This window comes from Salmo salar, chromosome 19 (assembly GCF_965601325.2).
Source record: "Salmo salar chromosome 19, fSalSal1, whole genome shotgun sequence".
NCBI lineage: Eukaryota > Metazoa > Chordata > Actinopteri > Salmoniformes > Salmonidae > Salmo > Salmo salar.
In genome coordinates, this window is record NC_138309.1 from 62,143,877 (window position 1) to 62,160,449 (window position 16,573).

At 43.0% G+C, this 16,573-nt stretch overlaps 1 protein-coding gene across 2 annotated transcripts in view; it reads right to left on the reverse strand.

The window, feature by feature from the left end:
* LOC106579191 (alpha-1,6-mannosylglycoprotein 6-beta-N-acetylglucosaminyltransferase B) overlaps nucleotides 1-16,573 on the reverse strand; it is a 47,753-nt gene that overhangs the window by 24,281 nt on the left and 6,899 nt on the right. For both annotated transcript variants that reach the window (XM_014158861.3, XM_014158860.3), the window contains 4 exons: nucleotides 10,403-10,532; nucleotides 10,102-10,232; nucleotides 3,509-3,573; nucleotides 3,170-3,343 (listed from right to left, as the gene is read on the reverse strand). In XM_014158861.3, the coding sequence (XP_014014336.1) occupies nucleotides 3,170-3,343; nucleotides 3,509-3,573; nucleotides 10,102-10,232; nucleotides 10,403-10,532 (500 nt within the window). The remainder of the gene's footprint in view (nucleotides 1-3,169; nucleotides 3,344-3,508; nucleotides 3,574-10,101; nucleotides 10,233-10,402; nucleotides 10,533-16,573) is intronic.

Below are 16,573 nucleotides of genomic sequence, written 5' to 3' on the forward strand. Positions count from 1 at the left end.
TCAATTTTAAATTCAGACTGTAACACATCAAAATGTGGAAAAAGTCAAGAGGTGTGAATACTTTCTGAAGTCACTGTAGATTTGTAAAATTTTTCCCCACAAGCTTTTCTTCATGATATGTGTTACAATGACTTCTCCTCTATTAGCTGCATGCCTGACCCTGAATTAGCTCTAGAATTGTTCATAAATTTGTATCTCTCTGTCAGGAAAACAGTCCGTGTAAACGCCTTAGAGTAAGAAATAGAACAGATTATTGGTTCTCTATAGAACTTTCAGATCTAGTTATGCTGACAAATCAAGAAATGCTGACTAGGCAATTGAGAAATAGATGCACTTCCTCAATCAAGAAAGCTTCTGGTGAAATTACAACATTTTGGAAAACAGTTAATGCACTGTAGCGTGGAAATTCCTCTCCTTCCCTACCAAAGCAAGTTGTGTCAAACTGGCATCGTTACTGAGAAAAATGAGATAAATAGTGCTTCTAAATCAGCATTTTATCTCTGCAGGCTTTTTATTTGAAAGAAATTGTGGTTTAATTGACCCTGGTCAGACAGTCAACTGCCTGCAATTCTCCCAGCCTCTACTTGCGTCGATGGAAGTCCCGTCAACTTCTGGTGAATCTTTGTTTTCATTCCAACAACTTTCTACTTGTAATGTGCCAGACGCCTTAAGCAATATTGATGTAAAAAAACACTGGGGCTGATTTGCTTGATCCTTTCTTGCTGCAGCTTTCTGCTCCTCTGATTGCAGAATCTTAAACCCACATTTTTCACCTTACAATTATTTCTGGTACCATCCCCAGAGTCTGGAAGGCGGCCCATATACTCCCCCTTCAAAGGTGGTGACCTGTGCGACCGACATAAATATTGTCAGAGCTTAATTCCAGAGCTTCAATTTGCCTTTATTGCCCTACAGAAAGCCTGTGTTGAACTGAAATTGGCACTGAATGGAGATCCCATCAATGTCCACCAAGTTAGGTAAATCTGCTTTTAGTTTTTTTACCGCCTCATGTGGAATGATCTCCAAAATTCCTTAAAGTTGGTGGAGTTGGTGCCTCTAGGGCAGGGCTGGGCAACTTTGATGGGGGTGGGGGCCCCCCAAAAAACGGAACTCAACATGAGGGAGCTCGTAAGTCTGCGTACCCACATCGTTGTGTATTCTATTATTCTAACTCTCAACAGTAAGTTTTTAATTTGTAATTTTATTGGTCCATGGGCCTACAAAGCGGGGGTTGCCAGTTGCCCATCCCGGCTCTAGGGCAATTCAGGCGAATGTTAGAGGGCCTTTTACTGAAGAAAGTGTTTAAATTATATTATTGTGTTTTGCTATCGTGTTAGGTGTTTGCTTTTCATGTATTGTGTAATTGATGTGTATATAGATACAGTTGAAGTCAGAAGTTTGCATACACCTTAGCCAAATACATTTAAACTCAGTTTTTCACAATTCCTGACATTTAATCCTAGTAAAAATTCCCTGTCTTAGGTCAGTTAGGATAACCACTTTATTTTAAGAAGGTGAAATGTCAGAATAATAGTAGAGAGAATTATTTATTTCAGCTTTTATTTCTTTCATCACATTCCCAGTGGGTCAGAAGTTTACATACACTCAATTAGTATTTGGTAGCATTGCCTTTAAATTGTTTAACTTGGGTCAAACATTTCGGGTAGCCTTCCACAAGCTTCCCACAATAAGTTGGATGAATTTTGGCCCATTCCTCCTGACAGAGCTGGTGTAACTGAGTCAGGTTTGTAGGCCTCCTTGCTCGCACACGCTTTTTCAGTTCTGCCCACACATTTTCTATGGGATTGAGGTCAGGGCTTTGTGATGGCCACTCCAATACCTTGACTTTGTTGTCCTTAAGTCATTTTGACACAACTTTGGAAGTATGCTAGTGAGTCATTGTCCATTTGGAAGACCCATTTGCGACCAAGATTTAACTTCCTGACTGATGTTGTGAGATGTTGCTTCAATATATCCACATAACTTTCCTACCTCATGATGCCATATATTTTGTGAAGTGCACCAGTCCCTCCTGCAGCAAAGCATCCCCACAACATGATGCTGCCACCCCCGTGCTTCACGGTTGGGATGGTGTTCTTTGGCTTGCAAGCATCCCCCTTTTTCCTCCAAACATAACGATGGTCATTATGGCCAAACAGTTCTGTTTTTGTTTCATCAGACCAGAGTACATTTCTCCAAAAAAGTACGATCTTTGTCCCCATGTGCAGTCGCAAACCGTAGTCTGGCTTTTTTATGGAGGTTTTGGAGCAGTGGCTTCTTCCTTGTTGAGCAGCCTTTCAGGTTATGTCGATATAGGACTCGTTTTACTGTGGATATATAGATACTTTTGTACCTGTTTCCTCCAGCATCTTCACAAGGTCCTTTGCTGTTGTTCTGGGATTGATTTGCGCTTTTGGCACTAAAGTACGTTAATCTCTAGGAGACAGAAGACGTCTCCTTCCTGAGCGGTATTACGGCTGCGTGGTCCCATGGTGTTTATACTTGCGTACTATTGTTTGTACAGATGAACGTGGTACCTTCAGGCTTTTGGAAATTGCTCCCAAGGATGAACTAGACTGGTGGAGGTCTAGAATTTTTTATCTGAGGTCTTGGCTGATTTCTTTAGATTTTCCCATTTTGTCAAGCAAAGAGGCACTGAGTTTGAAGGTAGGCCTTGAAATACATCCACAAATGATGTCAATTAGCCTATCGGAAGCTTCTAAAGCCATGACATCATTTTCTGGCACAGTCAACTTAGTGTATGTAAACTTCTGACCCACTGGAATTGTGATACAGTGAATTATAAGTGAAATAATCTGTCTGTAAACAATTGCTGGAAAAAATACTTGTGTCATGCACAAAGTAGATGTCCTAACCGACTTGCCAAAACTATAGTTTGTTAACAAGAAATTTGTGCAGTGGTTTAAAAACGAGTTTTAAATAAATAAATGCAGGGCTCATCTGCAAAAGAGACAGTGGTCTCAGCATGACTCTGTGCTTAAATAAAAGGTTAAATGAAAAATAATAAAAGATAATTTCATGTCTCGACAAAAGGCTACTAAAACCATCAGCATATGTTCAGTGAAGTCCATAAACATTGTTTTTCAATGACAGATTTTGATAGTTATAATACCTATGCCAAGTGACATTCAACCTGTTCTAAAGCTACCTTCTCTTTGTGGGTGTGTGGTTGCTGGTGCCATGGTGGTGCTGAATGGTTTCTTCCAGGGTGGGGGGGACAGAAGTCTTCTCTCTCACTCAGGTAGGTCAGGATGGAGCAGGTGGTACCATCCACCCCATAGAAAGCATAGCAGGGGTCTGAGTCCCAACGGGCTTGCAGGAACTGGGAATGTAACGCCAAAGTGTTTGTGTTCGAAAAGAAAGAGAGAGACAAAAAAATTGGTTTGGGACAACGGTGACAGGAGAAATGTTGACTTCATGGGCCCAACAACAAAAACAGATTTAGCATTTACAAGATTAACTTTCAACTAATTGTGTTGTGACTCACCTCAACTTTCTCAGCACAGTGGGGATACACAGGGTCCTCGGGCACCTCACAAACCTCACGGAGACCTGACAAAAGAGATTGTGATATTATCTAATATTATACTTTATTTTACCAACAACCTCTGTGCTGCTCAGAGTACTCAGTGGGTAATAAACTTGAATCAGCACTCGATTCCTACACTGTAAAAAATACATTTGGATTCAACATACAATTGTAAGGAAACCAGCTGCAATAGGATTGTGAGTTTTCTTAACATTTGGGCATATAGTTGAACTAACATACATTCTCAAGTTGAGTGAACATACAATTCAACTTGAAAACTAAATCTACCTTATTTGTACATTTCCCAGTTAAAATTTAAATATATGACAATACATTACATACAGTTGAAGTCAGAAGTTTACATACACTTAGGTTGGAGTCATTGAAACTTGTTTTTCAACCACTCCACAAATTTCTTGTTAACAAACTATAGTTTTGGCATGTCGGTTAGGACATCTACTTTGTGCATGAGACAGGTAATTTTTCCAACAATTGTTTACAGACAGATTATTTCACTTATAATTCACTGTATCACAATTCCAGTAGCTCAGAAGTTTATATAAACTAAGTTGACTGTGCCTTTAAACAGCTTGGAAAATTCCAGAAAATTATGTCATGGCTTTAGAAGCTTCTGATAGGCTAATTGACATCATTTGAGTCAATTGCAGGTGTACCTGTGGATGTATTTCAAGGCCTACCTTCAAACTCAGTGCCTCTTTGCTTGACATCATGGGACAATCTAAAGAAATCTGCCAAGACCTCAGAAAAAAGATTCTAGACCTCCACAAGTCTGGTTCATCCTTGGGAGCAATTTACAAACGCCTGAAGGTACCACGTTCATCTGTACAAACAATAGTACGCAAGTATAAACACCATGGGACCACGCAGCCCTCATACCGCTCAAGAAGGAGACGCGTTATGTCTCCTAGAGATTAACGTACTTTGGTGCCAAAAGTGCAAATCAATCCCAGAACAACAGCAAAGGACCTTGTGAAGATGCTGGAGGAAACAGGTACAAAAGTATCTATAGCCACAGTAAAACGAGTCCTATATTGACATAACCTGAAAGGCTGCTCAGCAAGGAAGAAGCCACTGCTCCAAAACCGCCATAAAAAAGCCAGACTACAGTTCGCGACTGCACATGGGGACAAAGATCGTACTTTTTGGAGAAATGTACTCTGGTCTGATGAAACACAAATAGAACTGTTTGGCCATAATGACCATCGTTATGTTTGGAGGAAAAAGTGGGAGGCTTGCAAGCCAAAGAACACCATCCCAACTGTGAAGCACGGGGGTGGCAGCATCATGTTGTGGGGGTGCTTTGCTGCAGAAGGGACTGGTGCACTTCACAAAATAGATGGCATCATGAGGTAGGAAGATTATGTGGATATATTGAAGCAACAGTCAGGAAGTTAAAGCTTGGTTGCAAATGGGTCTTCCAAATGGACAATGACTCCAAGCATACTTCCAAAGTTGTGGCAAAATGGCTTAAGGACAACAAAGTCAAGGTATTGGAGTAGCCATCACAAAGCCCTGACCTCAATCCAATAGAAAATTTGTGGGCAGAACTGAAAAAGTGTGTGCGAGCAAGGAGGCCTACAAACCTGACCCAGTTACACCAGCTCTGTCAGGAGGAATGGGCCAAAATTCACCCAACTTATTGTGGGAAGCTTGTGGAAGGCTACCCAACATGTTTGACCCAAGTTTAACAATTTAAAGGCAATGCTACCAAATACTAATTGAGTGTATGTAAACTTCTGACCCACTGGGAATGTGATGAAAGAAATAAAAGCTGAAATAAATCATTCTCTCTACTATTATTCTGACATTTCACATTCTTAAAATAAAGTGGTGATACTAACTGACCTAAGACAGGGAATATTTACTAGGATTAAATGTCAGGAATTGTGAAAAACTGAGTTTAAATGTATTTGGCTAAGGTGTATGTAAACTTCTGACTTCAACTGTATATCATAAGGCCTTCCTTTGAGGGCCTAGTTACAACCTAATGCACTGGTCTGAAACTCCTGGTTTACAGGCCACATCAAGCCTGCAAGTCACATTATGCTTGCTTGCAAAGTGATGTGTAATTCCTATTGGAATCCAGCCAGAGTGAGGATATATTTTAATTGCCTGCAACCTGCATTGAGAATGACTGCCAGGGTAGAGAAGATTGATTATTGAGTCAACCTAAAGCTTATAAACTGGATCAGTCATCTCAGTAAGGGAAAAAGTTAAACTACTAACAGATTGGATTTATTTAGAAAAATGTTTGTTATTTCGTGTGGTAGGGATGTAACGATTCACAGATATGCATCGGTCCCCGGTTCAAATGTTTAAGATACAAGTGCATTGGTAAAGGTGCTTCGACAAAGTACTGAGTAAAGGGTCTGAATACTTACGTAAATAAAGTATGTTTTTTTATTTGTAATAAATTTGCAAAAATTTCTAATAATCTGTTTTGACTGCATTATGGGGTATTGTGTGTAGATTGATGTGTGTAAATTAACTTTAATAATGGAACACTAGTCACTTTAATAATGTTTACATATTGCTTTACTCATTTCATATGTATATACTATATTATATTCTACTGTATTTTAGTCAATGCCACTCCGACATTGCTCGTCCTAATATCTCTATATTTCTTAATTCCGTTCTTTTACATGTGTGTATTGTTGTGAATTGATAGATATTACTGCACTGTTGGAGCTAGAAACACAAGCATTTCGCTACACCCCCAATAACATCAGTAAAACAGTAAAAGAATGGAGTTAAGAAATATATAAATATTAGGACGAGCAATGTAGTGGAATTGACTAAAATACAGTAGAATAGAATACAGTATATACATATGAAATGAGTAAAGCAGTATGTAATCATTATTAAAGTGACCAGTGATTCCATGTCTATGTAGCAGCAGCCTCTAAGGTGCAGGGTTGAGTAACCGGGTGATGGCTATTTAATAGTCTGATGGCCTTGAGATAGAAGCTGTTTTTCAGTCTCTTGGTACCAGCTTTGATGCAGCAGTTTGTTGATTCAACGTACAATTGTACAATTGTAAGGCAACAGCTGCAATAGGATTATGAATTTGCTCAATATTTGGGCATATAGCTGAACCAACATACAGTTAGTAATTCGACTCAACAAGTTTTTATACTCGCTATGAGCAAAGTTTGTTGAGTGAAACTTTTTTTGAACACGCATTAGCTGAATTTGGTGTCCTTTCAAAGTCTACCCAACTCAGAATAACGCTGATTGAGCAATTGGTTAAATTGGTTTTTTACAGTGTAGCATTCTATAGCATGAGAAGAAACCCACTGTGTTCCCAAAGAGGCCCCTTCCCGTAAGCACTCCACCTTCTTCCCCCTAGTGTCAATCACACACACACACACACACACACACACACACATAAACGTCAAACACACACACCTAACCCACCTGCCTACCCCACCCCAAACATTCTCCTTTACAATGCAGACCGTGCCAAAACACACAGGCCTTAGCTGTGTAAAACAACCTTGTAAAACGGGCAGAAAATAAAATAAAATCCCAGTCACAGCCAAGGTGCGAAGCCCGAAAAAGCTGATGAGAAGATGAAAAAAAAATCAGCATCTGAAAAAACACACGTACGAGTCAACAGGCCATTGAAAGGACTCCTGGGTAATTTGATCGCTCTTTATGGGGTCTGAGGTAATGTGAGGGGAAGAGAGGCGGGTCGGGAAGGAGGGTGGGCTGCTCGTGGTGAGAAGTGTGTGTGTATGGGGGGGGGGGGGGTTGTGTGGCCTGCGTTGTATGAATCACCTTATTCAGGGTTTGTGAACATTCACTTTCTCTCTTCCTCTCTTTCATTTGCGCTCTCTCTCTCTCTCTCTCTCTCTCTCTCTCTCTCTCTCTCTCTCTCTCTCTCTCTCTCTCTCTCTCTCTCTCTCCTCTCTCTCTCTCTCTCTCTCTCCCCCCTCCCTCCCTCCCTCCCTCCCTCCCTGCCTCCCTGCCTCCCTGCCTCCCTGCCTCTGCCTCTGCCTCTGCCTCTGCCTCTGCCTCCCCAGCTCCCTCCCTCCATCCGTCCTCACGTGGCAGGGTCAGCCAGTAACCCAACTCCCACCTGACACCTCTCCGGGGGGGGGGAGGGGGGGTTTAGGGGAGACGTAAAGCTTTTCCTTCTGGTTGCTGCTCCACACACACACACCACCATACACACACAATCACACACACTCCGCCAGCATAGCTAGCTCTCTGGGACTTGTTAAACCCCTTATTCATCGGCTTTAAGGACTCCCTCCCTCATATTCACCTGTAGTCTCTCACCTTTGACCCCTACTGGCCAACGACCATCCCTTCTAGAATCCCAGGCTATTAACTTCACTATGTTGTTAATCTTTGAACTTGAACTATTGCACGGCCCTGAACTGCGGCCTCGAGTAAGAATATCAGAGTCCCTCCAGCCAATCTCTAAAACACTATAGTCAACCAATAGTTTTATTGTGGTATAATGGGGAGACTGGCTGCATTGACTTAATCAGGTGCCAACTCCAACAAAAGCATGTAGTCATTGCATCTTCACTAATGTGCTATGATATGATATATGCTATATGTTACTGGTATGACGTTCTATGATAATATACACTGACTGTACAAAACATTAGGAACACCTTTCCATTACATATTTGGCCATCAAGGAAAATGCTATGTCTGGCGCAAACCCAACACCTCTCATCATCCCGAGAACACCATCCCCACAGTGAAGCATGGTAGTGGCAGCATCATGCTGTGGGGATGTTTTTCATCGGCAGGGACTAGGAACCTCGTCAGAATTGAAGGAATGATGGATGGCTCTAAATTTTTATTTGATTTTTATTTGACCTTTATTTAACCAGGTAGGCTAGTTGAGAACAACTTCTCATTTACAACTGCGACCTGGCCAAGATAAAGCAAAGCAGTGCGACACGAACAACAACACAGAGTTACACATGGAATAAACAAGCGTACAGTCAATAACACAATAGAAAAAAAAGAAAGTCTATATACAGTGTGTGCAAATGGCGTGAGGAGGTAGGCAATAAATAGGCCATAGTAGCGAAGTAATTACAATTTAGCAGATTAACACTGGAGTGATAAATGAGCAGATGATGATGTGCAAATAGAGATACTGGTGTGCAAAAGAGCAGAAAAGTAAATAAAAACAATATGGGGATGAGGTAGGTAGATTGGGTGGACTATTTACAGATGGACTATGTACAGCTGCAGCGATCGGTTAGCTGCTCAGATAGCTGATGTTTAAAGTTAGTGATGGAAATATAAGTCTCCAGCTTCAGCGATTTTTGCATTTCGTTCCAGTCACTGGAAAGGCGGCCAAAGGAGGTGTTGGCTTTGGGGATGACCAGTGAGATATGCCTGCTGGAGCGCGTGCTACGGGTGGGTGTTGTTATTGTGACCAGTGAGCTGAGATAAGGCGGAGCTTTACCTAGCATAGACTTATAGATGACCTGGAGCCAGTGGGTCTGGCGACGAATATGTAGCGAGGGCCAGCCAACTAGAGCATACAGGTCGCAGTAGTGGGTGGTATAAGGGGCTTTGGTAACAAAACTGATGGCACTGTGATAGAATACAGGGAAATTCTTGAGGAAACCCTGTTTCAGTCTTCCAGAGATTTGAGACTGGGACAGAGGTTCACCTTCCAGCAGGACAATGACCCTAAGCATATTGCTAAAGCAACACTCAAGTGGTTTAAGGGGAAACATTTAAATGTCTTGGAATGGCCTAGTCAAAGCCCAGACCTCAATCCAATTGAGAATCTGTGGTATGACTTAAAGATTGATGTACACCAGCGGAATCCATCCAACTTGAAGGAGCTGGAGCAATTTTGCCTTGAAGAATAGGCAAAAATCCCAGTAGCTAGATGTGCCAAGCTTATAGAGACTGTAATTGCTGCAAAAGGTGGCTCTACAAAGTAATGACTTTGGGGGTGAATAGTTATGCACACGCTGTTTTTTTGTCTTATTTCTTGTTTGTTTCACAAAAATATATATTTTGGATCTTCAAAGTGGTAGGTATATTGTGTAAATGAAATTATACAAACCCCCCAAAAATCTATTTTAATTCCAGGTTGTAAGGCAACAAAATAGGAAAAATGCCAAGGGGGTGAATACTTTCACATGCCACTGTAATGTTTGGTATACTCAGTGTATAATAATATATGCCATTTAGCAGACGGTTTTATCCAAAGCAACTTACAGTCATGCATGCAGACATTTTACATGCGGGTGGCCCCAGCAGAATCAAAGCCACAACGCTTGGTGTTGCAAGCGCCATGATCTACCAACTGAGCAACACAGGATCCAGCTGTAACTATAGGTCTTTGTTATGGTAAGCTTCTCTAGCTAATGCTATATGATGTAGTTCCAATGTGGTTCCAAGTTTGGGGTTTGATTCCTGCATGGCCCCTCTGTACTGTAAGTTGCTTTTGATAATAAATGTATGCCTACTAAACAACCATATTGTATTACTATTAGTTAGAGAAAAGCTATGAACAGGGCTGGTTGTGGTCCTACCTGTCTGCGGTCTGTGGTCATCTTGTGGTCGTGGTGTGTGGGGCTGATGACCGAGGCTTTCCAGCTTCTGGGCCATTCTCTGTAGCTCTCTCTCCACGGACCGCACCAAACCCTCCTGGTCCTGCCGGAGACTGGGTGACCACACAAGCACACATGCACACACACACACGAGACTCAACAGAAAAATGAAGTTTCAGTGCTGTGTGTCTGATATAATGTTGAATTTATGTACTGAATATCCAATAACATTATTTTAACTACTTTGTCTGAGTGTGGATGTGTGTTAGGAGTATAGATGTACCTTTGCAGAAGGTTGGTAAGTTCCTCTTTAGCAGGCTGGGGAGCGTCTCTCTCCCTCGCTAGCCGTTGCACCTGAGAGCTCAGAGCCTCTAAGCGTAGAGCCAGTCTTCGCACGCTGTTACCATGATGACCTGGGGGATGATTGACAGCACAGAAAGTTGATATTATACACTGAGTGTACAAAACATTAGGAACTCCTGCTCTTTCCATGACATTGACTGACAAGGTGAATCCAGGTGGAAGCTATGATCCCTTATTGATGTCACTTGTTAAATCCACTTCAACCAGCGTAGATGAAGGGGAGGAGACAGGTTAAATGATTTTTAAGCCTTGAGACAATTGAGACATGGATTGTGTATGTGTGCCATTCAGAGGGTGAATGGACAAGACAACATATTTAAGTGCCTTTGAACGGGGTATGGTAGTAGGTGCCAGGCGCACCGATTTGAGTGTGTCAACAACTGCAACACTTCTAGGATTTTCATACTCAACAGTTTCCCGTCTGTCTCAAGAATAGTCCACCACCCTAAGGACACCCAGCCAACTTGACACATTTGTGGGAAGCAAGGGAATCAACATGGGCCAGCATCACTGTGGAATGCTTTCGACACCTTATGAAGTCCATGCCCCAAAGAATTGAGCAGGTTCTGAGGGAAAAAGGGTGTGCAATTCAATATTAGGAATGTTGTTCCTAATGTTTTGTACACTGAGTATATGTATATAGTCAGGATCTATTCCGTTACCATGTGACCTGAGTCTCTCTTTCTTTGGTCAGGTCACATGGTCAGGGGAAATCCTGGCCCTGATCTGGTAACATATTGTATTGCACAGTAAAATAGCGCATACCCATTGAATATAATATTCACATCCTTTTTCACAGTCCATGTTATAATGGCACAGTGAGAAATACACTGAATTCTGAGACATGGACAAATAATGGCATTAATCAAACATTCCAAATGGAAACCCCTGTATGGACCACCTGTAAACACATCATATTGTAAATGGCATAGCCAATCAGGCCCTGTCCTAAAATAAAATATCAGATGGCGTTACGTAATCTGTTGATGACGATGCAATCTATTTTAGTTGAATTGAGTGATTATGGTCGTTCATTTTCCATATTACATGCACCTAGTGCAAGGATTTTTATTTATTTTTTACAGTGAGACTGAAATGTTCAACATGCCTATTTTAGGACAGATGGCAAAGAGTCATAATTCCTGGCATGAAAATATTGTTGGAGTGGTAACTGGAGCTCTTCACATAATTACGCTATTCTCACGTGGCTTTGTGGTTTCAGAACCCCCCCCCCCCCCCCCCCACCCACCCACACACACACACGCAGGAACGACACACGAGCATACACACACATAAATAGACACACACATGGGCACACACACATAGACACACTCCTAGACATAAGTGAATGTTTACACAGACGCCATAACGGGTAACGCTGGCCCTTGACTCAACTTGATGACATCACCCTCAGTTCTAAAGTCATATTGAGGTCAGGTTCATTTCAACATTCTCGCCCTAACATTGCCATTTCATGTCAGTCAGAGATGCAACTTTTACTGTAAGACATTGCCCATCATCATGTGTAGTGCTCTTTGTACACTATGCTCTAGTGTATGCCAAAACACATTGCAACATGAGTGGTCTCAATATTGATGCCTTGTATGAAACTAGGCCATTTGAATTCTCTGCTGGATCCCCCCAAAAATGTGGATGACCTATGCTCCCAACAGAAGGTAAAAAGAGTTTACAGTGAGAGAAAGTACTTACTATGGCACAATAAAAAGAGGCGATTTAGAAAGAACACCCATGATATATTATATTATACTGAATCTACCATAACTACGTCCTTTTACAAGTAATTTTTCTGTTTTCAGGCTACACACCTATATGTTCCAAAAGTGTTCTTAAGCTATCCCCATAGGATAACCATTTTTTGTTCCAGGTAGAACCCTTTTTTGTTCCAGGTGTAAACGCAACATGTAAAGTGTTGGTCCCATGTTTCATGAGCTGAAATAAAAGATCCCAGAAATGTTCCACACGGACAAATAGCTTATTTCTCTCAAATTTTGTGCGCAAGTTTGTTCACATCCCTGTTAGTAAGAATTTCTCCTTTGCTAAGATAATCCATCCACCTGACAGGTGTGGCATATCAAGAAGCTGATTAAACACCATGATCATTACACAGGTGCACCTTGTGATGGGGACAATAAAAGGCCACTCTGAAATGTGCAGTTTTGTCACACAACACAATGCCACAGATGTCTCAAGTTCTGAGGGAGCGTGCAATTGGCATGCTGACTGCAGGAATGTCCACCAGAGCTGTTGCCAGAGATTTTAATGTTCATTTCTCTACCATAAGCCGCTTCCAACGTCGTTTTAGGGAATTTGGCAGTGCATCCTTCCGGCCTCACAACCGCAGACCACATGTAACCACACTAGCCCAGGACCTCCACATCCGGCTTCTTCACCTGTGGGATCGTCTAAGACCAGCCACCCAGACAGCTGATGAAACTGTGGGTTTACACAACCAAAGAATTTCTGCACAAACTGTCAGAAACCGTCTCAGGGAAGCTCATCTGCGTGCTTGTTGTCCTCACCAGGGTCTTGACCAGACTGCAGTTCGGCATCTTAACCGACTTCAGTCGGCAAATGCTCATCTTCAATGGCCACTGGCACGCTGGAGAAGTGTGCTCTTCACAGACGAATCCCGGTTTCAACTGTACTGGACAGATGGCAGACAGCGTGTATGGCATTATGTGGGCGAGCGGTTTGCTGATGTCAACGTTGTGGACAAAGTGCCCCGTGGTGGCGGTGGGGTTATGGTATGGGTAGGCATAGGCTACGGACAACCAACACAAATGCATTTTATCGATGGCAATTTGAATGCACAGAGATATCGTGATGAGATCCTGAGGCCCATTGTCCTGCCATTCATCCACCGCCATCACCTCATGTTTCAGCATGATAATGCAAGGCCCCATGTCGCAAGGATCTGTACACAATTCCTGGAAGCTGAAAATGTCCCAGTTCTTCCATGGCCTGCATATTCACCCTACATGTCACCCATTGAGCATGTTTTGGATGCTCTGGATCGACGTGTACGACAGCGGGTTCTAGTTCCCGCCAATATCCAGAAACTTCGCACAACCATTGAAGAGGAGTGGGACAACATTCCACAGGCCACAATCAACAGCCTGATCAACTCTATGCAAAGGAGATGTGTCGCGCTGCACGAGGCAAATGGTGGTCACAGTAAATAATGACTGGTTTTCTGATCCACACCCCTACCTTTATTTTTTAAGGTATCTGTGACCAACAGAGGCATATCTGTATTTCCAGTCATGTGAAATCCCTATATTAAGGCCTAATGAATAAGGCCCAATTGAGGATTTCCTTATATTCATTGTTGCATGTTGTATATGTTTGTTCAGTGTAGAACCCTCTGTGGAAAGGGTTCGACATGGAACCCAAAAGAGTTCTACCTGGAACCAAAAAGGGTTCAGAAAACCAGCATCGTCGCGGACACCGATGTCTTGCTCCCAGACAAACTAAACAACTTATTTGCTCGCTTTGAGGACTATACAATGCCACTGACACGGCCCGCTACCAAAACTTGCGGGCTCTCCTTCACCGCAGCCAACGTGAGTAAAACATTTAAACGTGTTAACCCTCGCAAGGCTGCCAGCCCAGACGGCATCCCTAGCCGCGTCCTCAGAGCACCCGCAGACCAGCTGGCTGGTGTGTTTACCGACATATTCAATCAATCCCTATCCCAGTCTGCTGTTCCCACATGCTTCAAGAGGGCCACCATTGCTCCTGTTCCCAAGAAAGCTAAGGTAACTGAGCTAAACGACTATCGACCCGTGGCACTCACTTCGGTTATCATGAAGTGCTTTGAGAGACTAGTCAAGGATCATATCTCAGCCACGCTCAAGGTCCTAAACGATATTGTAACCGCCATCGATAAGAAACAATACTGTGCTACCGTATTCATTGACCTGGCCAAGGCTTTCGACTCTGTCAATCACCACATGCTCATCGGCAGACTCAATAGCCTTGGTTTCTCAAATGATTGCCTCGCCTGGTTCTCCAACTACTTCTCTGATAGAGTTCAATGTGTCAAATCGGATGGCCTGTTGTCCGGGCCTCTGGCAGTCTCTATGAGGGTGCCACAGGGTTCAATTCTTGGGCCAACTCTTTTCTCTGTACACATCAATGATGTCGCTCTTGCTGCTGGTGAGTCTCTGATCCACCTCTACGCAGACGATACCATTCTGTATACTTCTGGCCCTTCTTTGGACACTGTGTTAACAACCCTCCAGACGAGCTTCAATGCCATACAACTCTCCTTCCGTGGTCTCCAACTGCTCTTAAATACAAGTAAAACGAAATGCATGCTCTTCAACCGATCGCTGCCCGCACCTGCCCGCCCGTCCAGCTTCACTACTCTGAACGGTTCTGACTTAGAATATGTGGACAACTACAAATACCTAGGTGTCTGGTTAGACTAAACTCTCCTTCCAGACTCACATCAAACATCTCCAATCCAAAGTTAAATCTAGAATTGGCTTCCTATTTCGCAACAAAGCATCCTTCACTCATGCTGCCAAACATACCCTCGTAAAACTGACCATCCTACCGATCCTCGACTTCGGCGATGTCATTTACAAAATAGCCTCCAATACCCTACTCAATAAACTGGATGCAGTCTATCACAGTGCCATCCGTTTTGTCACCAAAGCCCCATATACTACCCACCACTGTGACCTGTACGCTCTTGTTGGCTGGCCCTCACTTCATACTTGTCGCCAAACCCACTGGCTCCAGGTCATCTACAAGACCCTGCTAGGTAAAGTCCCACCTTATCTCAGCTCACAGGTCACCATAGCAGCACCCACCTGTAGCACGCGCTCCAGCAGGTATATCTCTCTGGTCACCCCCAAAGCCCATTCCTCCTTTGGCCGTCTCTCCTTACAGTTCTCTGCTGCCAATGACTGGAACGAACTACAAAAATCTCTGAAAGTGGAAACACTTATCTCCCTCACTAGCTTTAAGCACCAGCTGTCAGAGCAGCTCACAGATCACTGCACCTGTACATAGCCCATCTATAATTTAGCCTAAACAACTACCTCTTCCCCTACTGTATTTATTTATTTATTTTGCTCCTTTGCATCCCATTATTTCTATTTCTACTTTGCACTTTCTTCCACTACAAATCTACCATTCCAGTGTTTTACTTGCTATATTGTATTTACTTTGCCACAATGGCCTTTTTTGCCTTTACCTCCCTTATCTCACATCATTTGCTCACATTGTATATAGACTTATTTTTCTACTGTATTATTGACTGTATGTTTGTTTTACTTCATGTGTAACTCTGTGTTGCTGTATGTGTCGAACTGCTTTGCTTTATCTTGGCCAGGTCGCAATTGTAAATGAGAACTTGTTCTCAACTTGTCTACCTGGTTAAATAAAGGTGAAATAAAATAAAATAAATATCACCTTCACCCTACCTGACACCCTAGACCCACTCCAATTTGCTTACCGCCCCAATAGGTCCACAGACAACGCAATCGCAATCACACTGCCTTAACCCATTTGGACAAGAGGAATACCTATGTAAGAATTCTGTTCATTAATTACAGCTCAGCATTTAACACCACAGTACCCTCCAAACTCATCATTAAGCTCGAGACCCTGGGTCTCAACCCCGCCCTGTGCAACTGGGTCCTGGACTTTGACGGGCCGCCCCCAGGTGGTGAGGGTAGGAAACATCATCTCCACCCCGCTGATTCTCAACACTGGGGCCCCACAAGGGTGCATTTTCAGCCCTCTCCTGTACTCCCTGTTCACCCACGACTGCGTGGCCATGCACGCCTCCAACTCAATCATCAAGTTTGCAGACGACACTACAGTGGCAGGCTTGATTACCAACAACGACGAGACGGCCTAATGGGAGGAGGTGAGGGCCCTCGGAGTGTGGTGTCAGGAAAAAACACTCACACTCAACGTCAACAAAACAAAGGAGATGATCGTGGACTTCAGGAAACAGCAGAGGGAGCACCCCCCTATCCACATCGACGGGACAGTAGTGGAGAAGGTGGAAAGTTTTAAATTCCTCGGCGTACATATCACGGACAAACTGGAA